General features: G+C 43.0%; 1 protein-coding gene and 1 pseudogene across 1 annotated transcript; both read right to left on the bottom strand.

Annotated features, from left to right (window-relative positions):
* Positions 1–552: 552 nt before the first annotated feature.
* LOC100726508 (GTPase-activating protein and VPS9 domain-containing protein 1-like) lies at positions 553–4,979 on the bottom strand (annotated as a pseudogene).
* Positions 4,980–11,808: 6,829 nt separating this feature from the next.
* On the bottom strand, positions 11,809–26,760 carry Cfap97d2 (CFAP97 domain containing 2). Its single transcript, XM_013141283.2, is given in 4 exon segments — positions 11,809–11,956; positions 12,672–12,721; positions 12,724–12,751; positions 26,656–26,760. Coding segments are annotated over 4 exon segments (306 nt in total). The 3' UTR covers positions 11,809–11,833.
* Positions 26,761–27,448: the final 688 nt, after the last annotated feature.

Genomic DNA, 27,448 nt, shown 5'->3' with positions numbered 1-27,448 from the left:
AGATAATGCCATAAGCATGCCACTATTATACTCAGTGCAGCTGATGTTTTCCTTCCATTAGATGCAAGTAAGATAAGACAGCATCTTAAAAGAGGTGTACTTTTCTTCTTCTTTTAAAAAAAATGGAAAGGAAAGAAGCAGGCATCCATGAATGGAAGTCTAAGGAATTTCCTGAGTGATTCTGTTCTGGGTATATATATTGATACCAGGGATCAAACTCATGACCATGTGCTTGCAAGGCAGGTGCTTATGCTGCTGAGCTAAATCCCTAGTCCAAGTTTTTGATATTTTTAAATACCTGAAAATGTGGTTCTTTTTTGAAGATAAGACAGTAAAATATGCAACCAAGAAAAGGAAAGAGTCCAAAGGAAAGAGAACTTGCTTATTAGCTCATTAATCTGCTTAGTAAACATTTATTTTTAAAATGTTTGACTATTGAACAGTATTATACAAAACAATCTTCAGCCTTTGAAGCAGCTGCTTCATTTGCTTGGAGATCTGTTTGGCCCATTAATAGTCTGTTGCTGTGTTGTGCCCTGATCTTGGTTACTTCTAGTCATCAATGGTCTTAATGAATTCCACTGCTGCTGTGAACTGCACCCACTAGTAGGACTCCACTCTAGACAGACAGCTGGTATAGAAGCTGCTGATGTACTGTACAGTGGACAGTAAACAGGTTGGGTTTGCCTTGATCAACATAAACAGCAACACGGACAGAATCCTCATTGGCCAGCCTCAGGTTCATAACTGTGGAGCACGATTTCAGGAGATGCACTTTGTCCTGGGGGTTTGTAAGCACTTATTGTCCTGATTTTGGACTGCACAGATGGCCACAACGCCTCTCAAAGATAAACCTCTGGTATCTGAAGAGCTCTGTAGTTTGCTGTCACTACTTATGACAATCTTTGGATATGTTCATAAAGAACTCTGTCACGTAGTATGTCCCTGTTCTGGTTATGGTAGAAATAAAACTTAAAAATCTGATTCAGTCTACATCTCCTCTTCACTGGCATTTTGCCATATGATATCCTGGGCCATTGCAGTGTAAAGAAACTGTAAGAAATCTACTTGAGCAGTTTTATTATCAGCTTCTGTGAGTTTCTGAAAATCTTGAATAGATTCAAGCAGTAACCTTACATGGACAGTGGTAAAATATCTCTTGGCTACCTCTTTGTCATGCAAAATCCTTTACAAGAGCCTTTCCAGGTGAGACTATGTGGGCTGCAACCCTAGTGGACAGCAAGTGAGATATGCAGAAAAAAATGTCCTGTAGTCTTCAGGGATGGATGCCAGCAGTCCATGTCCTGTTATGAAATTGGCATACACTGTACATTGTTTCAGCCATTAAGTTCTTATCTTATAAATTACTTGAACTTTTAAGAAGCATACAATTTCATTGTCTTCTCGGTCTGTATGATCTAGTAACTTATCCCTTGTTGAATAGGTCATTACTGGGAAGGCAACAGAATCCATGGAGCAAAGAACAAGTGTCAGCTTCTTTTTTGCATCTCTAGAAGAGAAAGCTGAAGCTTGAGGATGGGCTGTTTGGCTCAGAGTGTGGGAGATCACCAGCTGAGATGTGCAGTAGCATTTGTCCTGAGGAGAACCATGCACTTTCACCATCGCCCATGGTCTACACTTTCATAGTTTGCCATTGCTCCTTCACTGGGGCCAGTCTTTTGGCATTCCAGTATCTGTGTAGAATATCCTTGGCAACCTGAGCTTGTGCACTGAGCCTAGGGCTGGGATCATCTGTGAGTATTGAGAATCTGTCAGGCCCCAGATAATCCTTGTCTTTTTCCTTTTTTTCTTTCTAAATATTATTGGAGTTTCAGACATAGCTGAAACAAAATATTTTCACCAAGTTCTATTCCTGTCTGACTTCTCCTCATCACTATCTTTGTGACCTTTAGTTTCTCCTCTTGAAGAGTCCTTGCTAGGGGGTGAAGAGTGATGAGTGAAGTGCACCTCTAAAAAAGTAGCACCAATGGCTGCAGCTGAAGAGAGTTCTCACTCTTCAGTCCCTGGACATTCATTCCAGCTGGGGTGGCTCATGGGTTGCCAGACAACAGATAGTATATCAGAGCTCCTGCCTCAAACCAGTCTGTCAGGGTAAGAATGCCTTTGCTTGAAAGCTTCCATTTCAGCTGGAGTTATAACATGGGAACTGAAGTTGGACAACCTGGCCTCATTTCCTCCCACTGCTCCTGCCAGGGTTAGAGGTCTAGAGATGGATGTGATGGGCTGGCACAGTAAACCTTTGGCCTTACCACTGCAGAAGCTGAAGCCCTTTCATGTGAAGACAGTGGATCAAACATGGTGAGCAGAGATGCTGTCTGAGAAGGAGGGGAGATCAACTGATGGGCACCATGAGTCATTTCATCTATTTGGACTAATGACAGAATCTATCCCCATGCCCCAAATCAGAGCTGCAGTCAGATCTCAAGTCTTAGATCTTACTGGGAATACCTTCAGAGATCATATGTATTCTTTACATGACACTGAAGCATGGCATGCTGAGGGCGAGAACTGACCTCCCTGATAATCTGTATCATCAGATGTGCTGTCTAGTCCAGAACAATTCTCCAGCTCTTGCAGGACCCCCAGACCTTGCTTTAGGTCTGGGACCTCACAGTCACTTGCTCTACACTCCAAGTTTCACTTGCTGTCTCTGATATGGTAGAACCAGTGCAGGGTTCAAGGAACTCAGAAGGCACAGCAAATGACCTAACATGGTCTCTGCTGCTCCATCTGTAGTTTCTTGCAAGTGATCTTCATCAATGTTAAGGTCAAAGTCACTCTCTAAGACATCTGTGTTCCAAGTCTCACTCACTCTTTCTGATATGTCCCTATCATCTGTTAGGCCCATCATGTCATGAATCTCAGATTTTCTTGGTTTATCTTCAAGACTATCTTGTGCGGTAGCTTGCTTATGTTCTAAGAGCTGTAGTGCTTCAACTCCATTACTTCCGGGAGGTCCCCATCCAAGTTTGGATACAGACTCCCTCCGAGTTTAGAAAGGACATTGAATTGGAGTGATGATAAGGACTGTGGAGTAGTTTCATCAACAGTGACATCTTCTTGTCCTCTATCTACAAGTTGCATGTTTAGGATCTCATTTTCTGACATATTCCTGGAGTAAGCTGGGGACTTGTTCCTAAGGAAGTGATCAACACATTTTCCAGTTGTGCTTCCTGAATGGTTTCTTGAAATGATCCTTCATGGTCCATGTACAGGTCCATTGGATATTAGTGTAGCTTCTGCTCTGAATTGCAATAAGTAATTGATTTTTTGTATCTGCTGCAGTGGTTGTTGAAGATAGCTTAGGAGTATTGGAAGGAGTCTTTTCTAAACTGCTGCTTTTTCCTGGCTTAGTCTGGGGTAGGTTCACCAGTAAATTTCAAGAGTCATTCTATTAAAGAGAGGAAAAGAAAATGCTCTAAACGATATAACTGCATGTATACTTAAGTGTATAAGACAGAAAATGATATCACTGAGTTTCATTGGATCATTGAACAGAACTGTTGTCTCACTGTTGGAATGTCCACTTTACAAGCTTTAATTTTGTGACTTGAACAATTATTTCTAAGATGACAATATGTAATCCATTAACTAGTGATTTCCTACTGTTTATTTTTTTCTGTAAATCTGTATAACTTGTACCCTTTCTCTGCTTTCTTTTCTCCTTAAATAAAATTTTAAAAAAAGAGTCATTCTATCTTCTCTCTGTTGATCTCCACACATCACACTCTTCATAAAATTCACCAGAGTAAGAAGCTGACTATAGGTTATATAAACCATAGTTCTGTTCAACTCTTCTAAAAGATTAATACAGGACACCGGAGACATCTCCACTGCATACCACCCCATCACAGCATCAAGGAAAGAAGCAAGACAGCTTTTGTCAAATTTTCCAAGGCTGCTTTTTGATTGGGGATCTCTTCAGAGCCAATCATTGTTAATACAGGTAGCCAACTTGGATCAGATTAAATTGTGCCACTTCATTAATAGGAGCACACAGAAGTTATTCCACACTGCTCTAGGTTAACAACTGCAGGACAAATAAAGAAAGCAAACAGGAGATCGGTACACATTGCCCTGACCTTCCCTACGTCCAGTCTGTCCACACAGGATGGGACAGTACATCTGTGACACAATCCACTGCAGACTGTGGAAAGCAGTATGTGTTCTGTTTGAGACAACCAATAAATTTGTCCACTGGAGCTATCAATTTGGCCTCATTGGAATCCACCACCTCCTGAACCCTTTGCCCGAACCTGTCTGAGCCTTTCTCCCTGAAGAGTTTTCTGGCTGAGTTGGGGAGAATCTTTTAGTTAGCTTGTTTGGATCTATTTCTAGGTGATCTTCATCTTCAACAAGCAACTGCATTATTGGCTCCAGTAAAGTAGCCATGAGGAAAAGTCCTTCAGAAAAAAATTTAAGATACTGAAAGCACAAGTTCCTCTTCTCAAATGTTGCTTGGAGTTGTCATTTTGTTTAAATTTATATTCAATCAAGTATCAAAAAACCTGAAGGAGGCAGTTTCCAACTTGCTGCATAATAACAGGTGCTATACAGGGAGCTAAAAATTGTAAATAACACTTTATGTGTTCTCCTGATTGTTTCTTGCCAGCAGCCAAAGAGGAGATGATAAGATGAGGGTTTTCTCTTAATCAACAGAAGAATGTGCCATAAGCAGTCTCCTGAAATCCCAAATGCTTATACCCATTGACAAACTGTGTATCTCCCAAAAGCTTGGCATGCTGGCAACATTCAGTAGAGGATGCTTCAGCACTGGTTATGGTAAGTGGATCCAAATTCATTTTCTGTCAATTTGAAATCCATGTTGTAAAATACAACTTTTCAGCAGTCTTCAATATATCTGCATTAAGCCTCTGAATGAGCTGTTTCTCAGCATTCATGTACAAGTGCTCCTGCTTGAGATGATGGGCCAGCGTATCAGTATCGAGCTTCACCATCTTCAGATGTGGGAAAAGTGTAAAAGGCAGTCACTGCTAGGTGTCTGAAATGCCAAGTTCATGTTCTCTAAAATCAAGGACTGAACTCTAGGAACAACAGAAGTTAAGAGTAGGAAGAATTTATTGAGAGAAACAAAACTTCCATCTAAGAGGGAAAGAAGGCAGCCTGGAAAGTACGTAGCAGCTCGGTTGTGTGTCTTGGGTCAGTACTTGATTCTCTTCTCATTCTACATTGTAGTCTTAAGTGAGCCACGGCCACAGGGAAGTAGGAAGTGAAAGAGAAAGTGGAAAGAGCCACCCCTGTGAATGGGTTGATGCTACGAGAAGGATCAAGTATTATACTGCATCAAGCATGTGGACATTTTTGTACATCAGAACAATGGAAAATCAATTTCACTCAACAGAGAATAAGACTGAAGAGTCTACCTGAAAATTAGTACAGAAAGATGCCCACATCAGTCTCACTTTTAAGAATGAGGATTCCGAGTTGGCCTGCTGACCTAAAAAACACAGAGCTGTCCAATAAACACTGATTTAGTCATATGGCTTCACCAACTCCATTAAGAAAACTTTTTTTTTTTTAATCTTTTGGAGACAGGGCTTATGTAGTTGAGGATAGCCTTGAATTTACTGGCCTCAAACTCACAGTGATCCTCCTGCCTCAGTCTCCGGAGTGCTGGGATTACAGATGTGAGCTACCCCACCCAGCCTCATTAAAATGACTTTCAAGAGGACATTTTTTTTGAAGTGTAAAAATCTTTTGATTTAATGTCAGGGGAAGGAAGTCAGGATAGAAGATTTTATGTGAGATATAATTGTAACTACTTTATTTTTTTGAGGCAATGTCTCACTATGTAGCCAGATTGGCCTTGAACTCACAATCCTGCTTCCACCTCCCCTATACTGGGATTTCAGGCCTGTGTCACTGCATCTGGCTGTTTAGTTATATTTAATTAAAGTCTGTGTGCAAAGAAATTGTCAGGAAAGACAGAAAATACACAGAAATGATGTCTGTATGATGAGTAATTTTGATATTTCTTCATACTGTCTGAATGTATGTTGCATTATAATCAGGAAAAAAAAATTTTTGTCTTTTTGAGACAGGGTCTCTATGCAGTTCAGGCTGGCCTTGAGCTCACTTTGTAGCCTCAGCTGGTCTCGAACTTGCAACAATCCTCCTGCCTTAGTCTCCCAAGTGCTGGGATTACAGGAGTGAGCCACCACGCCCAGCCTGGAAAATTATTTTTAAAAGAAAACAGTTTGATGGATTTTGCACTTGGAAGCCATAGGTGACTTCATTTGGTTGTTGAGTCACTGAACAAGTATTTGCTAACCACCATTGTATGCCACTGTGCTGGGCCTCAATCTACAGGGGTGGGCACAACAAAAGAAGCCTCCAGCCCTGAGGTACTATTGGGGTGATGGATAAAGAGCAGGCAGGCTGGCAAGCAGTGGTCCCAGACATGAGCCAGGGCATGTGCTGTGGGAAGGGCCAGGACCACACTTGGTGCAGAACTCAGTGTTTGGAGCATGTAGCATTTGGGCTGGACTGAGAGCTGTCAGAGCTTGCCAGCACAGAGTATTCCAGACCCCTTTTAGGTGCCAAGAGGAGTCTGACATGAAGGAGGAACATTGCATGCAAGGTGGCATGTGTGTGGTCAGCCCAAGCCAGCACTGTTACCTGGCCCAGGCTTCCCTGCAGCCACCCACTCTGGCGCAGTTACATCTCTGCTCCCTTTTCTGACCTTTAGCCCCCGGTGGTAGCAGGGTCAGGTCACACATGCTGGATGCGGACTAGGGAGTGCACCATGGGCCTGAGTCTGCACAGCAGTGGCTCTTCACACATGGAGCACATCCTGGCAACACAAGGACAAAGTATATCATCCCTCACTTGTGGACAACCTTACATTTGTCTGTTGAGCAGCTGGTGGCTGGCTTCACTTGTCCTCCTTCTTTCATGATTTTTATTTACCAAATTCTACCAAGAGGTAGAATTGGGAGAGAGAAAAAAAAAAAAACCTCAGTCATGTTTAAGTTTCCTGGGCTGGAGGTATAACTCAGAGGTAGAGCATTTGCCTAGAAGTAGGAGGGCCTGGGACCATCTCCATCACTGAAAAAGAAAATTCCTGGAGGGACCAAGTGGTCTGTGCATGGTTGTGAACCTATGATTCATTTTGAATACATCATCAATGTCTCAACTGTTACACTGATTGCATATTTTTGAGATATATATATATATATATAATGTTTGCATAATTTTTGAGATATAATGTTCATCACTTCTTTGAGATTATGGTGGCTGCTGCCAGGTCCTGTCATTTAACATGTTAACAAACAGGCACATATATTATTTTATCATTTTAAAGTTGTTTGGGTAGCATACTTCAATGTAATTGGTTGCCATTTTCCTATTTACCAAACGTGTGGGTTTTAGAGGTGTCTGTGGACTTACTCATCTTTCCAAACAAGGCTGTGGCAGGAAAAACTGCCAACTCCTCATGTTCCTCAAAGGAAACCTTGTGTTCAAAATATGAAGATGCTAATTGAAATGCAAGCAAGGACAAGCACTGGCTTACTGCACTTCGTGCACTGCCTGAACGTCTAACTACATTAACTACTTCTCCATGACCACCCTGCAGACAGGCACTGGGGAGCCCTCTTGCAGATGAGAAAGCCACAGTATGGAGGACCACACAGCCTGAGGGAGAAGCAATGAAGCTACATCTTCTGGAGGGCCCTGGATCTCGGCTCTACTCAGCTTTCACATAACCTTGAGATGACTGGCAGCCACAGAGAGATGACTGTTGATCACGAACCTCTCTGTTTTCTAGGATCAGCTTCTCCTTGGCTTCTGAGTAACTTCCCCTATTACAGGAGGAGTCTAGGGCACTTTTATACCTGATCTGTATGCCAGGCTGGGATTCAGAGTGACCACCTGTCCCTGAGAGTGACGCCTGTTTGACTAGAGGACAGCAGACACCCCTAGCATGCCTGTGGCTTAGAGCAGAAGCTGCACCAGTCCCTCATGTACCTTGCAGTCAGGACTACCCAACAAATGATCAAGGTGCACCTCCAGGACAGGGAGCTGAGCCCATCCTTCTGACTTCACGGACTGGGGAACTGCAGTTCAGGGCACAGGCCTCATACAGCTCCCTCACACAGGCCAGGTGCTGGCCAGGGACATGAGTGCTGTGCTGCTGCAATATTTTCAGTTTGCACCAGGCTCATTTTCTATTTTCCTTTGTCGTCTCTGGGTCACTTGGCCCAAGATAGCTCCTTTATTTGGCATTCAAGGTTCTGTTCTCTGAGGACAAAAGCTCCTGAAGGCTCCTACACTCATGCATCTTGGTCAGGAGGTACCATGCATACTGGCCCAAACTGACTGCAAGGCAGCCATGGATGTGTAGGCCTGCTCAGTGCCACTTGTAGCAGGTAAATGAGCCATGAGCCTTACAAGACCCAGAAGTGATGAGGTGCTTTATATGACTCATGCTACTTAAAACAGTTTCACTGAGATATAATGTACATACCACATAGTGTAGCCATCTAAGTGTGCAGTTCTGTGTATCAGTATGCACAAACATACTGTGCACACCTATAATCACTGTTCCACAGTAAGACAAAGCAGAAGGATTGCAAGTTGGAGGCTAGCATGGGCAACTTAGTGAGGCTGTATCTCAAAAATCAACCAATCAATCAAAGGAGTAGGGGGTATAACACTGGGTTCAAAAGAAAAGGAGCCCCATATCCTTCAGTTATCAATAGTTGCCCCACCATATCCCTACCTACTTTATGTTGCTGTATGTTTTCCCATCTTGGCCATCTCTCATGAGTGGAGTCAGGCTACATGTGGGCTTCTGTGCATGCCTCAGGCACCTGGTAGCATGTTTACACAGTGTGATGGCTCCATCGGCTTCATGTTTCTGTCTGGACAGTATTCTGGTATTGATTATTCTGTACTTTGTTTATCATTTCATCAAGCGATAGGCACTGGACTGTTTCTATCTTGTCTGATATGGATACAGCTGCTATGAACATTCACACATAAGTATTTGCATGGACATGTGTTTTCCTTTCTTTTGACATATACCTGGGCATGAAATTGCCGAGTCATACGGGGAGTCTAGGTTTAGTCAATTGAGTAACAGTTGCATGGTCTTCCAAAGGGACTGTACCATGTTCCTTTCACACCAGCAGGTCTGATTTCTGAGGATCCATGCCAACATTCACTATTATCTGTCTATTTTTGATTATGGCCAACCTAGTATATTCAAAACGAGAACCAGAAATCTCAGTGTGGTTTTGGTTTGCATTTCTCTGATGACTAATGAAATTGGACATCTTTTTATGTGCTTCTCACCATTTGTGTATCCTCCTTAGAAAAAAGTCTTCTCAGATCTTTTACCCATCTTTTTATTGAGTTGTCTTTTTAATCAGTGAACACTATGGGCTCTTTATGTATTCCTTATCAGATATATGTTTGCAGATATTTTCTGCCCCTTTTGAGAATTGTCTTTTCACTGTCTTGATGGTATCTTTTTTTTTTTTTTTTGTCTTTTTCCTTTTTATCGGTACCAGGGATCGAACTCATGACTGCCTGCTCGCAAGGCAGGTGCTTATGCCGCTGAGCTAAATCCCCAGCCCCTCTTGATGGTATCTTATGAAGCACAAGAGATTTCAATTTTGATGTTCTGATTTATCTGTTTTTTTCTTATTGCCCATGTTTTTGGTATAACATTGCAAAATTCAAGAGCATGGTGAATTACTCCTATGTTCCCTAGAAGAATTTTATGGTTTGGCTCATACACTGAGGTCTGTGATCCATTTCAAATTAATTTTGTATACGATGGGAAACAAAGGGTCACACGGATTTTGCTCCAGGTATCTGAGCTCCATTTGTTGAAAAAAATAATTCCTCTCCATTGAGTGCTCTTGGCATTTGTGTTAGCCAGCTTCCCATTACTGTGATAAAACACCTGACATAAACAGCTTAAAGAGGAGAGGCTTATTTTGTCTCATAGATTTGGAAGTTTCACTCTGTGGTATGCTGAGTTCATTACTTGGGGCTAGGGGCAAGGCAGAGCATCACAGAGGCAGAAGTGTGTAGAGGAGGAGGCAGCCAGAAGCAGAAGGAGAGAGAAGACCCAGAGAAGAAGGGATTGGAGGCAAAGTGTAGTTCCCAAAGTCACCTTCCATGACTCCCTCTCTTCCAGTAGGCTCTACATCTATGGAACATGTTTCTTCAGCATCACCCACTGACTTGGTCCCTTACTGAAGGAGAGTTGTTAGAGACAGGAAACAGCACACACCACAGACACATTCTTGACAAGAGTTGCCAATGTCTGTCCTTGCAGGGGTCCTTTAGCCTCACTTGGGTACACACCACTCGCTGAGACTGCTTGAAATCATTCACTGGAGTTGACACACCAAATCTAATGGAGCTAGACGCTCTGACTTGGGCTCATGGGGCCACCAGACTCAGGCTTGTTCCTGGAGCTGCACAGGAAACACCTGGAAGGAGATAGAGGCTCTGGCTGCCTTGAAACCCCACCAGGTGGTGAGATATATTTTATGATTTGGCTCATATATTTCCATAATGCAGAAGACCATACTCCACACTCCAGGAGGGAATCTTCCCAGCATGGTATCAGCTAGGGCCAAACTCACAGGCCAATCTTAGGCCTGTGGTCTTTGGCTGCAGTGGTCAATACCTCTCCTAGGTCAGTCCTCTTTCTGTCCATCCAGAATCATCTGTCTGCTACTCCTGTGGATAGCAGTCTCTTGGCTTCAGGGGGAGCCCATTATGTGTGAACTCACATCCAGGTGTGAAGGGCCTGCACTTTCTAGGCTGAAGGCTGGAGACTTCTCAAATAGAAGTCCTTCCCACCAATTTGGCCATGACTCTAGGTCACTGGGTCACAGATTTAAGGCAAGCAGCACTGTGCAGTGGTTTTGTATTTGGGCTAGAATATCTGACTTCACTACAGAAAGTGATTCCAGCTCTCTTGGGTAGCTAGAATCAAGGAACTCATTCCTGACACCCCCAACTTCTCCCTGAGCTCCTCAGGGACCATCTCTGAGGTCTGAAGCTGGTGGCTATGCTTGGGCATTCAGATAAACCCAGTGACAAAACTGTGAGCTCTATGTAGCACCCTCCCCATAGCACTTCCTGCCTCCTTCCTGTGGCATGCACCCTAGGCCTGAAGCTCCACTATGGCTTGATTTATTGTGAGCAGGAAACCACCATGAGTTCTGGAGTCAGGTGTAGGCTGAAGGTTTTTAAGGGTTCAAAAATTTCTGTGAAAAAGAACTTCAGAGAAATTACCACCATCCCCACAAAAGTCTCTCATAAAGGGAAGGATAGTGGATCCCCAAGAGCCTCAAACAGAGCTCAGGGCTATGTTTTTGGAGTGGGCTGGAGAGGCACACAAGCCTTTCTCCCCAGCTTCTCCAAGTACTGGTTCAAGTGGGCAGGTCCTGATCTGCAGCCTGACAGGGACCCACCAGAGCTGCTGTACGAGTCGACACCTTCAGGGACTGCACAGCCTAAGCTCGTGTCTTGGACACATCCTGCACCTGCCATGGTCTAGCTGTAGTCTTGGCCATCTTCTGCTGCCTTGGCATGCTTTAGTTTCCCCACTTGTGAAATGAGAAGAGTGACAGCCCTACCTCCCTAGGTCACTCTGAGGGTAGAGATCTACGTGGTCCAGTTTATAGCAGCTGTCACCAGGGGACCCATTCTCACAGTGGCTGTGGGAGGCATGGGATTTCTGGAAGACAAGAGCCTCTGCTCTTCAGTTCACCTGCTCCTCCCACATTCTGCCCTGGACCCTGGCTGGTGGCAAGTTTCTTTGTTACCTCTTGTAGGTGACATTATTTTGACAGTCAGCCTGTCTCCTGGTCTTCATAATGGCAGCCACTTTCTGCAGGAGTAGGCAGCTGTTCCTGTCAATGATGGAAATCCGCTCTTCCTCCATCTGTGGACAGAGGGGACATGGGGAGCTGTTTCTTTCAGGACACTTGAGGTAGTGGATCCTGCACCTGCTTACCTGCTGTGGTTAACAGAGGCTGGGGCGGGAGCTAGGGGTTGGGATGTGCCAGGGCAGAGCCATAGGAATAACGAGGACGTGCACTCTCTCCTAGAATTAAGTTACTCTCTAAAGCTGACACAAGGCCATTGTGCTGATGATATTATTTCATATTTTAAGAGAGATGAGAATCATACATCATACTATGTAGGAGAAGAAACGTTTGACCTGGGGAAGGAATGTGCCCTCCATTTTAGGCTTTCATGTTGGCTGCTCTGCTGGTTTGCTTCTCTGTACAGCTATCTGAACCTTGATACTTGAAGGACACAGACAGGCACACAGCTTGCTGATGTGGAGACATTGCTATGAGCAAAACCATGTGGTTCTCACTCAAAATTGGCCTGAACTTCAGAAATAAATGTTCCAAGGTGGCCAAGAAACGTTCCAGTTTAAAACAATAATGCCAATTAATGATTCTGGGTTCTGCTGCGTAAGTGGTCACTGTGGCCAGACCTCCTGTGTCTCAGATGCAATGGGGCAGAGTGAAGGCCAGGAGAGGACATGCAGGACCAGTCACTGGCTCCAGACAACTCCCCCTTGGGCTGTTTAATGTGCACATATATGAGTGACCAAGACATTGGCCAAGGGGAAGCTGAGCAATTACCTTGAGCTTCTTGAACTTCACATGGAGGTGGTAGCAAGTGGTGGGGTGAAGGTGTCCACCAGAGGCCAGACATTCTGGACCTGGGGTAGAGAGAGAATGGTGAGACTCAGGAGTGGTTCAGCAAACAGCTGAAGTGGGCTTAGCTGTGCAGACTCTGAGGTACAAGGGCTGGGGATACTGTGAATTACAGAGCCAAATCAGCTACACCAGAAAATGATGAGTCCTGATCTGAAACAGAAGGGAATGTTGCCTGGAAAGGATGTACGCCCCAAAGAAGGAACCCACGGTTTATGTTCCACTGGACAATCCAATGAGTACAGGGTGAAAGTACGTTAACTGCTAACAATCACAAAATTGTCTTGTGCGATGTACTACAGGATGACCTTTGTGCAGTGAGTCAGTAGTCCGTGGATGAAAAGAATGAGGTGATTCCATCCTGCTGCCACCACACTTACCTTGCCCTCCAGCAGTGGCCAGGACCAGTGCCCTCACCACCACCAAAACAATCAGGCAGTGTGTAAGGTTCAAAATTGCGCAACTAAGTGAAAAATGCTTATTTTAAGATGTACTAGACTAGATTAGTAGCAGATTAGTAGATTAGACTAGATTAGTAGCAATAGTAGATTAGTAGATCGGTAGCAACAAACAGCCAGTTGAGGCATGTCATAGGTTTGCCGCCACTGAGCAAATGCTTGTGGGCTGTGTGAATTATTGTTTGTAACAATAGGAATCCACTCGATTGAAGATATTTGACTTTCAGAACCTATAGGTGATAAGCCAAAGGTGATTGCATTGATTGATGCTGAAAGAATATATGAATGACAAAGTATACATTCACAATTGATGGACAAAGGCCCTCATGCAGAAGTATCAGAAGGGACAGTACATGGGGTATTCTGGAGACCACTCAGGGAGAGGCAGCAGTGGAGCACTATGGCCACAAACTCTGTTACTGAGTGGGAAAAGGCAAAACTGAAGCAGCAGGGATTATTGCCCCTGGTGTAAAGTTGCCAGATGTTGTCAGATGGCTGTGGGGTGTGGATGGGGTTGGGTGAAGGGAGAGGGGAGACAGGCTCTCATGGCCCTGAGGATACCTGGTGACCCTGAGTCAGAGAGAGGTGGTAAATGGGTTGGGACATGGTCATCAGATGCTGTGTTGGATCATCTGGATCACCACGTGGACTTTCCAGAAGGACATGTGCTCTGGAGATCAAGCAAATTTAAGATTCAGCACTGATGTTAGAAATACAACCTTGGGACCGGGGATTTAGCTTAGTGGCCTAAGTGCCTGTCTAGCAAGTGCAAGGTCACAGGTCATGAGTTCAATCACTGGTACAAAAAGAAAGAAAGAAAAGAAAAACACAACCCTACCTTGCCTCTTTGTAGGATGGTGAAGACCATTGAACACCCTATGTCATCTCCCCTCTGCTTCTACCACTGGACACTGGGCAAGCATTTCCCTCAAGGAAGGACTGGAGATGAATGTAGAAGCCATTGTGGTAAAGATCAGTAGGGCCAGGACCCCAAGAGAGCACAGCTCCATTTATATAGGAAGAAGCAGGTACCACAGTGACCAATGGGCAATACCATTGTATTGCCCACAGAGACACAGAGACACAGGTACCACAGAGACACAAGTGCTAGGGTGCCACCAGTCTCGATGCTTGAGAAAGATTGGCCCCATTACATTGTCCTTCAGTCAGAGCTGCAAGGTCTGCATCTACGTGTAAGGAAGCATTCAGAGAAATACAGTGTGAAGAACATTCTAGAAACAAGTGTCCTCTGTGCTTAAGAAATGTCCACGTCATAGCAAACAAAGGACACTTGGGGCTGATCTGTGTACAATATAAGCCAGGAGAAGAGGCTTGTTTTCTTTCTTTTGGTCTGGCTGCTGCCTTGAAGTATTGCCCCACTGCCATGCCAGCCTGCCTTGTAGCCAGCTGATTATGGACTGAAACCTCCATAAACAGTGAGCTAAATAAACCCTTCCTTCCTTCATTTTGGGTGTTACGTATTTTGTCTCAGCAATGAGTAAAGACAAGACAAGACAAGACAAATGGCAATGGTTCTTTAACCAAATACCCATGCGCTGTTCCCATTGCTGTTGTTACCCCAACTCTGTTTCCTCCCTTCTTTGCATTAAACCACAAGTAAAAATGTCCAAACATTGTGATAAGTTTATAGGGTCTCTTTGAATTCCATTCCCCGGAGACCAGACCATTTGTCCTACAGAGTTTTTCAGTCTGTACTTTGATGATTGCATGCCTGATGTTCTATAAATTGATATTAGAATTTCAGTTCAATTTTTTCCCCTTGGCAAGAATAAGCCATGGGTAGTTGTGTGACATTGTAGCAGGAGGTACCAACTTCTGCTGTTGTGTTTTGTGTTGTTAGGAACAATAGATGTTTCCAGATCCAGTGCATGATTGAAGTAGAAACCTGACTGAGGTCAAAATATTTTAATTCCATCACTTGTGATGCATTTATTTGGTAAAATACTACAAAGGCAAACTTTGCCTTGGCAGGACAAATGCCAGATTCTCATTATTTACCAGTTTTGGAAATAACCATGTTTGGTGTATTTCTGTCCAACTGATCCCATTTTAGACCAGGAAGAGCCTCTTCTTTAGGCTGGAGCTCCATGATGACACTAGCAGTCTTGAATGCTTCCTAGCCCTCTGGTTTGAGGTGGTGCAGGGTTTGTGAATGTGCAGTATAACCTAGAGCCACCATCCCAGGACCAGTTCTAGAGGAAAAGGCTTCAAGGACCTAGGGTGACAATTGTCACTGTCAGAAAGTTGTGGCTTTCAGTTGCTGCTATGGATGTACCACACTCTTGCAGTCCAGGACTATGTTGCTGATGAACCTCCTGCATCTCAGGACAGTGAGATCCTTCCTCAGTTCTAAATGATACCAGCAGGGTGGCTTTCTACTGTCCTGAAACACAGGAGCAGAACTGACGCTCCAACCACTAGTACAGCTACTGAAAATGCTTTCATCCTTCTCATTGCTTTGTTGTTGGGGTCTTGCTGCAAGTGTACAAGTTACTGAGCTGGAATTGTTCCTATCAGTGTGGCTATTACACCAATTGCACATACATTTAAGTTCATTTAATTCTAAATAGTTTAGAATTCTTTTGTTTTGTAATATGTAAAATATTTACATGGTTCCAAAGTCAAATCTGCTAAAAATACTTGTTGTAGTTAGGGGTTGTGCAGAGAACAATTAGAATCAGAATATGGAGTTTATAATATTATTTTTATAATGGACACCAGGAGTCAACACAAGAAAATGCAGGAAATCTATCCACAACACCAAAGACATAGATTATTTAGTCAAGAGCCTAAATCCCACAGCAATTTCCCACTGAGTCCAGATAAAAACCCAGAGCTCATGACAATGCCTCCCATGAGTCCAACTGGAGGTCAAGAGCCCACAAGAAGGACTCACACCAGTCTCTTTTATGGATCCGTGCCAGGAAGGCCCAAAGGTCAGCGGTGGGAACCAGAAAGTCTATGCCAGCAAATGAAGGAGCTGTGCTGGTGGGATGAGGGTTCTATGCTAGAGCCGAGAAGTCACACTCACAACAAAGACCAGGGCTGTCCCTGGTCTGAAAGGGGGTATGAAAGGCACCACAGCTGTCCTCAGTGACACGGAGGCACCAAGCTCCTCTGATGATGAGCACAGTTGGGTACATGCCAGGAAGCAGCGTCACGAGTTCATCCTGGAGACCAAGCAGCACACATTTTCCCCTCCAGAGCCAGGAAGCAATGCTCGATAAGAGGACCAAAGCTTCTCCAGGAAAACCAGTGGCTCAAACAACAACTCATAGGAAAACCCACAATGCCTCAACGCAGTAATGCCTTAACATCGCAACCCTTGGGCTGGGGATTTAGCTCAGCAGCATAAGCGCCTGCCTTGCAAGCAGGCAGTCGTGAGTTCGATCCCCAGTACCGATAAAAAGGAAAAAAACAAAAATATCTCAACCCTGAACACCTCCCTCCTTCTCTACCTATTTATGCTGGCAACTTTTCTCAGGTGGAGCATCTTCACTCAGTACCATGCTGATGTAATCCAGCTGGTGTTAAGTTGACCACCAGTTCTTAATCCATAACAACACTTTTCCCCAAGATGCCCAGATTCTCTTACCTTCACACTGTTCTCAAATGACAATTACCCAAGTTTTACAGTTGCTTCTTACATTTTTAAAAATATAAGAATATGTGTATATATAATATATATACATTTATTTGTTTATGGGTTGTGTGTCACATTTTCATTCCCTGTTTTAGACAAATATTGTATATTGACACATTTTTCTTCAAATTACTACTTTGTTAAATGACATATATTAATCAGTCTGATTTTCATTACTATAATTCACTACCTGAGGCAGGCAACTTTACAAAGCAAAAGAAGTTCATTTTGGCTCATGGTTCTGGTCCAAGGTTCAGGGGCCACATCTGACAATGTCCTTCTCACTGGCAGAGTCTCCAGGCAGTACAAGACATTAGGTGGCAAGAGACAGAAAGCTTATCATGTCCTTTGTTCTCTTCCTCTTATCTTATGAAGTCATCAGATCCAGTTCCGAGAGCTCCTTGATGCTCTTATCTAATCTTGATCACCTCCCAAAGGCTCCCTCTAAATATATATCACAGTCAGATTAAGTTTCCACCCTTTTAATACCTCACCATGGGCATAAGTCCAAGACACAAGGCCAAAGGACACCCACACCAGATCCAAACCTAGCACAGTCACTCCAGAAAGGACTGATAGTGGTGTATGGAGATGTTTCCTCTTCCTTTTTACAGCTGTATAGTATGCCATTGTGGGACGTTCTCTAACTTATTTACCCAACTTCCTGTTGATGGACATTTGAATCAGTTTCAATTTTGCTATTACAAAAAAGAAGCTGCAATTATAATCTCTTGCAGTTTGTTTTTGTATCTTTGCCAACTACTACTGCATATGTGGTTTTATTAGCTATAACTTGCCCTACCCCCAGAGCCGTGCCTACCTGTGTGCCCACTAACACACTGGGATAGTATCTTGTTCCCCATGGTGCCACCAGCAACTTCTGGGATTTTTGCCAATTTCATGGTTGAGAGCACATACTAGAGATTTACATTTCTCCAATGTAAGTGAAGTTGATAAACTTTTTGCAGATTAAGTGCTGTTTGCAATTCTTCTGTAAACTTGCCCATTTTCATATAAGACAGTTTTCAATTTTCTTATTTTTAGTTCTTGGTATATAAGGGTAATAGCGCTTTATCTGTGATTTGTCACAATTATTTCCTAAATTATATTTGGTTTTTCTTTTTTTTTAAATTTTATTTAAGGAGAAAAAAAAGCAGAAAAAGGGTACAAGTTATACAGAATTTCAGAAAGAAAATAAACAGTAGGAAATCACTAGTTAATGGATTACATATTGTCATCTTAGAAATATTTGTTCAAGTTACAAAATTAAAGCTTATATAGTGGACATTCAAACAGTGAGACCAAACAGTTCTGTTCAATGATTCAACAAAACTCAGTAATATCATTGTCTATCTTATACACTTAAATATATATGCAGTTATATCATTTAGAGCACTTTCTTTTCCTCTCTTTTGTACAATGACTATTACACATTTTGGGTTTTATTGCTCCCACAGTTCTTATTACTTTTTTTGGAAGAGAGTAAAACCAAATGTGACATAACAGAACAGAGTCGGTCAAATCAAAAGGGTGGACATAATAGATAATGTAAAAACATAGTACAAGGTGATCAGCAATGGTTACCATAATGCCTCCCGCTATCTCTAATAGAGTTGCCTATATCATCAGTTATAATAAAATTGAACAAAACAGTAAAGAACAAAACCAACAAAACCAAAACATTGGAGACATTATAGGTCTTCAAAAGTAGATAATCGTCAACCAGAATGGGCGTCATAATGAATCCCACTGTCTTCACAGCTGTTGCCTAAACTTTCGAACCTGGTACTATCAAGCAAAACAGAATAGAGGAACATCAGTCAAAACAAGATGGTGAGAGCAATACAGGGCTTCAAATCAAGTTAATAGTAAATCAAAATGGGTTACTATAATATATCCTACTATTTATTTATTTATTTTTCCCTTAATTAAAAGGATAAAAATAAAAAAGTAAATAATAAAATGGAGATTGAGATAAAAGAGGGCATAAAAACAAAACAGCACAGATCAAAACATAACCATTTAAGCAAAATAGTGTTTCACCACAAGATAATCCCGACATAAAAGTAGTTACCATATTGTCTCTTTCCCTGAAATCTTTGAGTATAACTCCATATACTGTAGCATCAAATATATCAAAACAATGTAAAACCATTCAAGAGAATGACAGTATTACAGGGTATTTAGAATCAACTAATAGAAAATGAACAATGGTTTCTGTATAATCTCCTTGTCTGTAAAAGTTTTTGTTTATACTGTCACATATAATAAGATCCAATAAGATACAACATGTTAAGACCAATGGAGACAGAAGAACAAAATCTTGATGAGACTTCAAAACAAGATGATACTAAATCAGCATTACCTAATATGATGTTGTTTTCTCCAAAATAGCTGTTCCTGTCATCCAATCTTCTGTGCCTCATTTCTGTTGAGCTCTTTTTCTGTCATTAGTTGTCAGTTTGTCTTCTTCATTTTGTTTTCTACTCCATTCATTGTGGCCTCTCTGCCACTATTTCTGGATTCTTTGTATTTTTCTTTTTTAGAATATCCTGCAGTATTCTCTGTAGAGTTGAATTGGTGGTTGCATATTACCCTACTTTCTCTTTATCCTGGAAGCACCTTGTTTTTCCATCAATCTCCAGGGGTAGTTGTGCAGGATATATCAATCTTGGCTGGAGGTTATTATCTTTCAAAGCTTGAATTATTTCCCCCCACGCTTTTCGTGATTTGATTGTTTGTGCCGAGAAGTCTGCTGTAATTCTGATGGGTGTTCCCTTGTAAGTGATCTGTTTCTTGTCTCTCACAGCTTTTAATATTCTTATATTGGATTTCTGGTATTTTGATTATTATATGCCTGGGTGTAGCTCTGTTTGGGTTGTAGGTGGCTGGGGTCCTGAATGCTTCATACAACTAAGTATCTTTACCTTTTGCTAAATTAGGAAAACTCTCCTGGATTATTTCTGCGAGTAACTTTTGTAGTTCATTTGTTTGTGTCCCTACTTCTTCTTTTGTGTTCTTAATTCTTAAGTTATAGATCCCCTTATCATCTTCTAGTCTTTGTATTGTTGCTGTTTGTTTCTTTGTTATTTTTAAGAAATTTTTCATTTCATGCTCCCATATTACAAATCTGGCCTCCAGTTCAGATAATCTATCCTTAGTTTCTTTCAAGCTGTTATGCCAGCTTTCAATAGAGTTTTTAGTTTCCTGGTAATCTCTTTGAACCTGCTTCACGTATTCTACGCTTTCTCTATTTTCTCCATCAAACAATTCTGCCCTTTTTTTCTGTTCTTCCATTCCACCATCTGTTTTTCTTGGGTAGTGCTTAGCATTTCTCTAATTATTCTGCTTATGTCTAGCTTCAGGTCATTAATAACTTCATTCCTGAACTCATCTATGAGGCTCTGGAGGTAGTGCTTTATGTCTATTCATGCTGTGTCTGCTATTGCCTGTTTCTCAGGGCTGGGGGCTGAGGGACCTTTCTTGTTGCTCTCTCTTCCCATATTCTTTGTTCCTTATATATGCAAGCGTATATAGGAGGCCCAGCTTCCTTCCCTGTTGGCCACAGTCTGATTGAATTGCACTGGCTAGGTGTTCCCGCCCACCGCAGCGCACTAGGGAGTTATAGACAGGGCAGCCTATGCGGCACCTGCCCCTCCAGGTCACCTTCAGGCGCTGGGATCTGGGTTGTGCTAGCCTACTGGGTCTCAGCCAGCAGCGTCACTTAAGCTAGGCACTGCTCACCACCCCCACTTGTGAGAGGGATATGTGACTGAAGTCACTACAGCGCCCTGTTCCGGCAAGTCTGCCCAGTCCCAGAATGTCCTCTGTTGGAGCTCCTAGATCGTGGAAGAGTCCCAGTTTCCCTCACTCACCGCAGGTTGATGTACAGCTCCCCACCTGTCCTGCTCTCAACTCTGCTCACCGATTCCCGTTCTCAGAGCTTTTGCGTGTCTCTCTCCCTGCCGAGCCGATTCAGACACAGTCGCAGTGGCAGGAAACCCAAATCGCATCTTCTAATGGCGCAGGCTCCAGCTTCCACACTGAGGCTTTATCTGTTCCTGTTATAGCACCAGGATTGCATTCCCAGTTGGTTTCTCTCAGCCCAGTTCATTCTTGGGTCAGCAGAGCATATCTCCTCTTGCTTAGGATTCCTCACTCCGCACCATTCCTGGATTCTAAGCTGGGTCTTTCAGAGAGCCTCTGTAGCTGCTGCTATCTGTCCGCCATGTTCTCCCAGAAGTCCTATTTGGTTTTACTTTACTTATTTTTTGTCAAAAAATGTACCTTTTAATTCTGTCAAATTTATCAATTTTTCCTCTCCTTACTTCTGGGTTTTGACTTATGGTTGGTAAAATTTTCTCATTCCTGCATTACAGAATAATTTTGAAGTCTTGTCTTGTGGTACTTGTAGGTTAGTTTTCATGTTTGAATCTCCAGTCCATGTGGAACCTATAGGGTTCCCATAAAATGTGTGTGGTCAAGAATTGCTTTGCTCACTCTTGGAGGCCGTGGTGAGGCACTGGCTGGGGCCTGGGGATGGAAAATGGACAACATGGCAAGGCAGCCAAGCCTGTGAGACATGGCCTCAGAGAAGACCACTGAAGTGCTGCTCCTGTCTGTCCTGTGAGGTATAGAGAAGGGGCTTTGCAGAACCTTGACCGTGGTTGTCCCGGCCTGAAGTGTGAGAAGTGAATCTCTGTTGCCAAAGCTGGGGTGATTGCTGTGACAGCTCAAGCGATTAAACAGTGAGAACCTAGTTTTATTTTTTGCAATATAAACTCTACAGTTATCTAGCATGACTCTTTCCATCCTAACCCTAACCCTACTGCTACGGGCTGAATGTTTTTTTTTCCCAAACTTGTGCTGAAATCCTATCCAAGGTTGATGGATTTGGGAGGGGCACCCTTTGGGAAAGGATGAGGTCATGAAGCAGCAGCCCCTTCAATAGGAAAAGAGGCCCAAGGGAGACCCCAGCAAGGACACCATAAGAATCCATCTGTTAACCAGAAAGTGGGCCCTCACCAGACACAGTATCTGCAAACCCTGATCTTGGACTTCCAGTCTCCAGAACTGTAAGAAATAAAATTGTATTTTACCAGTGATGCAGCTTATACCATTTTGGTATAGTAGTCCAAGAAGACTAAGACATCCCCATAGTCTCAGTGTGTTCCTAAGAGTCCACGTAATGGAAACTTCATCTCTATCCTACCGCCAGGCAGATCGGGCTTCAGGACTGGATTATCCTCTCACATAAAGGACTGTGGGAATGGGCTCCCTCTCCTGCTTTTTCTACTTGAGGACACAGTGTTCACTCCTTCTTGCCCTTCTGCTTCTTCTCAAGGTCCTGTGAGTGATGTGAGATAGAAGAAATGTAGGTACATAGAAGGGAGACAATGAAATTGTAACTTTAAGAGAATTGTGGCTTCAAAACATACCATAGTTATCCCAGGTAACTAATGCTTCCCAAATAAGGATGGCTTTTGAATCCTAGGCTATGTTTTCCTTCCAGGCTCCTCATGCCTAACTTCCCTAGAGTCTTAAAGATACAATAAGTTCACAAGTTTGGCCCATGTTTTGCTTTTGATATTATAAATCCACCAACTCCACAGACGACCACTCTCAAAGGAACAGCACCATTAACTGGGTACTATACCTCTAGGCTTCAAAGACAGGCAAACGGTTTGCATTTTAACCTAGTTGATAAAGCCAGTTTTGATTTAGCATGCTAAAAGTAATCTGAAAAATATGAGGCACGTAAATAATTCAGACCAAACATCTTGGATATCTGTCTTGAGGGTACCCCAAGATCACACAAATGGCCTGCACCCCTGGCTACATTATACCTCACTCCTGTGTTCCCGCAGTCTTTTCCTTTGAACTTGTACTTCTTTGTTTCTGCCTAGTAAGTCTGCCTGTGTCTCTTGCTGATGCATCCTGAAAGTCTTTTTCACAATGGGAGTCAGGAGCCTCCTTACCGACACATGCACTCAGCAAAGTCTTGCCAGACACACAGCTGCACTTAGGCCTTGGCTTCCAGCCCCCAGAACTGTGAGCCTAGGTTTCCATCCCAGCCTGGGGTGCTCTTAAGACAACACTGCTGTCATTATATTCCAATTTTAACTTGTGATCAAGTCTATGTGAATATCTGTTCTGTTCTTATTTATGCTCAATTTCAGTTTCTGAATTGAGGTATTTTTAATGTCTAGTACCATAAGCTAACTTCCTCTACAACTACCCTCTTTTTTTTTAGTGTTTCCTGAGAATTCTTATATGACCTTCCAGATAAGCTTTCTGAGAAATGTGTCTAGTTCCAGAAAAAAAAAAAACAGTACTAGTGACAGTTTTCAGGAATGTTTTTACCGTTCTTTTTATATAGCTATGATATTGTGAAATATATATTTAGTCTTCCTCTTCCCATTTCCTGTTGCACAACTAAAATTCTTGGGCTTTTCACAGTGATAAGTGATTTTTGGATCTGCTAATGAACTGACTCATGGCTGGGGCTCCTTGTTACTATGCACATAGAGGGCCGGAATTTCAATGTGCCCTCTAACCTTCCAGAGGAGAGAGGGGCTGAAAGTTACACTGATTGCTTATAGTCAATGATTCTGTCAGGCATTCCTATTCCAGGAAGCTTCCATAAAAACCCCCAAAGAAGGGCTGTGCAGGGTGGCTTCCAAAAGTTGTAGGGGTGAAGGATCTTGAGGATGGGGAACTACAGACGGCATGGGAGTTCTGTGCCCCTTTTCCCACAGCTCTTCACTGGGTCCTGTGTCACATTCTTCATAGTAATTGGGCAAATTGTAAGCACTTCCCAAGTGCTGGGGGCCACTGAGACCTGTTATGGAGGAGGAGCCCTGATCCACAGTCTGTCAGTTGGGGGTACAGATGACAACTGCTCCTGTACTGGCAAGGCACTTGAAGTACAGGTCGTATGGGGCACAGCTTTCAGCCTGTGGATCTGACATTGGTTCCCAATAGAGAATAGCAGAGCTGAATCAAATTGCAGGAAGTTCAGCCTTTATCAGCTGAAGAATCATGGCAAAGTTGGTTGTTGGTGGGAAATCTTCACATCCCTGGGATCATAGGGTTCTGTGCTATGTGAGTTTAGTAGGAGAAACGGAGCATGTGTTTTCCTACACCCTGACTATAGGCCTGAGCATTTCTCACTAAGTTTCTGCCTCGGTATTTTAGTCTCTTTATTACTGCTGTAAACAGGGTCTCCCTTCCATTTTATCTTCACTTTGGGAGGATAAAAAGAATGTTATTCATTTTCTCCTATAGATCTCTTACATGTATTTTGTTAATTTATACCTAAGTATTTCATTTTTTTGGATGCTAATAGAGGCAATTATTATGTTTTAAACATCAACTTCGACCTGTTCATTGCTGATATGTATGAAAGCAATATGTTTTAATTTTTTGTTTTTTGTTCAGCATCCAGGCTGAACCTGAACTCACTCTATCCTAGGCTGACCTCAAACTCATGGCAATCCTGCTTCAGCTTCTTGAGAGCTGGTATCATAGGCATGCACCAGCACAACTAGCTATTAGCAATTGTTTTTTATCTACTAACTTTGTACTCATTTAGTGGCTTATTACTTCCAGAAGTTTTTTTGTGGATTCTTTGGGATTTTAAAAATAGGCAACCAAGTGATTTGCAAACAATTTTATTTCCTCCTTCCCAATGAATGTGCCTTTTATTTCCTTTTCTTGAATTACTATAGAGAACTTCCAGCAGAATGTTTAAGTGGACCAGTGAGAAGGGTCATACTAGTTGTGTTTCTGATCTTAGAAGGAAGATGTTAGTTTCTTATATTGAATATGATGTTAGCTGCAGATCCTCTGTAGAGAATCTTATTCAAGTTGAGGAAGCTCCCCTCTATTCCTAGTACACTGAGATTTCTTGGACTGGGTACTAGATTTTGTTAAATACTCTCACTACATCTGACATGACTCTCATGATCTGATATGATTATGTGATTTTTTTAGCCTATTGACATGATGGATTACACTGACTTATGATGACCCAGGCTTGCATATCTAGGACACATCCCACTTGATTGAAGTGTTTATTTTTATGCAGTGTTGGTTGAAACTTGCTAAAGTTTTGTTGAGGAGTTGTGTATCTATGTTCCTGTGATACACTGACCTGTAATTGTCTTATAATGCCTTTGGATTTAGTTATAAGGTATAGCTAGCCTCATAGAATGAGTTAGGGAGTATTCCTTTTGCTTCCTGTCTGAAAGAAAAACAGACAACTGGTGTAATTTCTTCCTTAAAATTTGGCAGAATTTATCAGTTAACCCCTCTGGGCCCACAGCTTCCTGTTTTGGGAGATTAAGTATTGATTTAATTTCTTTAATAGATATGGACATATTCAGACTGATTGTTCTTGTGTGAATTTTGGCTGATTGTGCCTTGAAGGAATTGTTTCATTGTTTTTTTTCTCTAAAGTTTGCTCTTTCTTTGTGTAGACAAAGCTTCTGACCTGCATCACCCTCTTCCCTTAAAGACAACTTTAAATGTTCCTCTCTGGGCAGGCCTGCTGATACAAAATTCCTTCACTTTTTGTGCATAAAAGGAAGTCCTTATTCTCCATTTAAAAATGGTAATTTTTCAGGGTGTGGAATTGTAGTTGTTTTTTCCCCGCTCTTGACACTTCAAGTACATCCTCATCTTGCTTGCCTGGTTTCTGGGAAGCTTGGTTAATTCTAATTTGTGTGCTTCTATGGATAAGGATTTTTTTTTCTGGCTTCTTTTAGGATTTTTCTTTATCTTTGATTTTCTGTGGTGTGAAAATGCTGTACCTATGAGTTGTTTTTAGAATTTACTCTTTTGATCATTCTGAGTTTCTTGGATCTGTGCTTTAGGGTCTAGTATCAGTCTGGGGGAAATTTTCATTTATTATTTCTTCTACCTTCTTCCTCTGCTATAGTCATTATGTGTTATGCCTTTTGTAGTTATCTCCTGGCATTTGGATACTATGATCTAGTAGGTTTTATATTTTCCAGTCTTTGTTCTCTTTGCTCTTTGGCTTTCAGTTTACTATGGTTTGACTGACTGTCCCTCTGAAATTCCCTCTGTAATTCATGAGGAAACTCAATCTCCCTGTAGTGGCCTTAAGAAGCCAATACTTCTGGGTAGTGACAAAGTCCTGTGTCTCCATCCCTATGAAGGGGGTTACAATCTTTACCAAAGAGCTTCAGAGGGCTTCTGGATTTCCATCTCCTCCAATCTGGGGACAAATGCAGCAACGTGATACCGCCATGGAAGCAGCCATTGTCAGGCACTGAATCTGAAGATTCCTGACCCTGGGCTTTGCTGCCTCCAGAACCGTGACCAGTAAATCTCTATTTTTGCAGATCACCCAGTCTGGGGTACTTTGTTACAATGGCGGGAATGGATGAGGTGGACTTTCACTGCTACATCATTAAATTTCCGGTCTGCTAGTGAGCCCATCAAGCAAAAGGACAGGTGGCATGAAGGGGAAGCAGGCATTTCTGACAGAGACAGCAGGATGGCAGGATGGGGCCAGACTGTGTGGGGCACTGCCAGCCTAGCTGCTGCACAAAGTGGTGAGGTGGTAAGAGGAGTTCTAGTGCTGAGGCACTGATTGCTGTGAGATTCATGGCCTAGAGGGGAATTTGGAGGCCAGTGTCCTTCTCCCTGTCACACCCAAATCCCTGTGTTCTCAGCCAAACTAAGGTGCCAAGCTGCCTCAGACCTGGTGCACCCTCTGTTTTTCACCTCACTGGTTGCATAAGCGGTGGCAGAGCCTCACCCTTGGTGGACTCAGCCTGCGCTCAGTAGCACGCTTCTCTACTTGCCCATGCTGCTCCTTGTTCAGTGGGGCCTTTGCGTGTGGGCCAGTCCAATTCTGCCCCATTGTGCTATGCTCTGCACCCTGGTGACAGCCCCACCGGCTCCCGCCTTCCTGAGGTTCCAACTCTCTGCTCCCTCAGCACACCCCCGCAGGACATCAGGATCTGTTCTAACCAGGCACTCCATGCCTTGGGATCCAGCTACCACCTTTTCACCCATAACCCCCTCCTCTCCAGCTTTCTTGGTCTCCTATTCTATGACCTGTGTGACCTTCTGTTTCTATCCTAATCACCCATTTGTCTCTACTTCTGATCCTCCCAGGAAAACATGCAGTCCTTCCCTTTAGCACCTTTGCAGAGTGGTGGCTTCTCCAGTCCATGCGCTCTGTTGGAAGTCACGAGCTGTCTGTCCTGGGCTCCAGAGTTCCTGGCTTGGCCCAGCCTGCTGGTCTCGACACTGCAGAACCATGTGTATCCATGCCATGTGCCTGTGTGCTCCAACTGCCCCTGGACTCAAGCCTACTGCTCCAGACTCAGTTTCCCAAAGTGGCCACTCTAGACCTCTCTCAAGTCACTCACATAAGCTGGGTGGCACTAACTGCCTACCTCATATGGGCAGCGTTTCAGTCCCTCGGGCAAAAAAGAATAGCACAACTCCCCCAAGGTAAAATCCTGGTGATCACCCAGAAAAGCAGCAACAAGGAGGTTACATCATTGCCATGACACCCTCTACAGGGTCCCTCTGGTTACAGT

The sequence above is a fragment of the Cavia porcellus genome, unplaced genomic scaffold (assembly GCF_034190915.1).
Source record: "Cavia porcellus strain 051 isolate PalLab524CR breed Dunkin Hartley unplaced genomic scaffold, mCavPor4.1 scaffold_4, whole genome shotgun sequence".
Lineage (NCBI taxonomy): Eukaryota > Metazoa > Chordata > Mammalia > Rodentia > Caviidae > Cavia > Cavia porcellus.
Note: the sequence above shows the minus strand (reverse complement) of the source record. Positions and strands in the feature narration are given on the sequence as shown.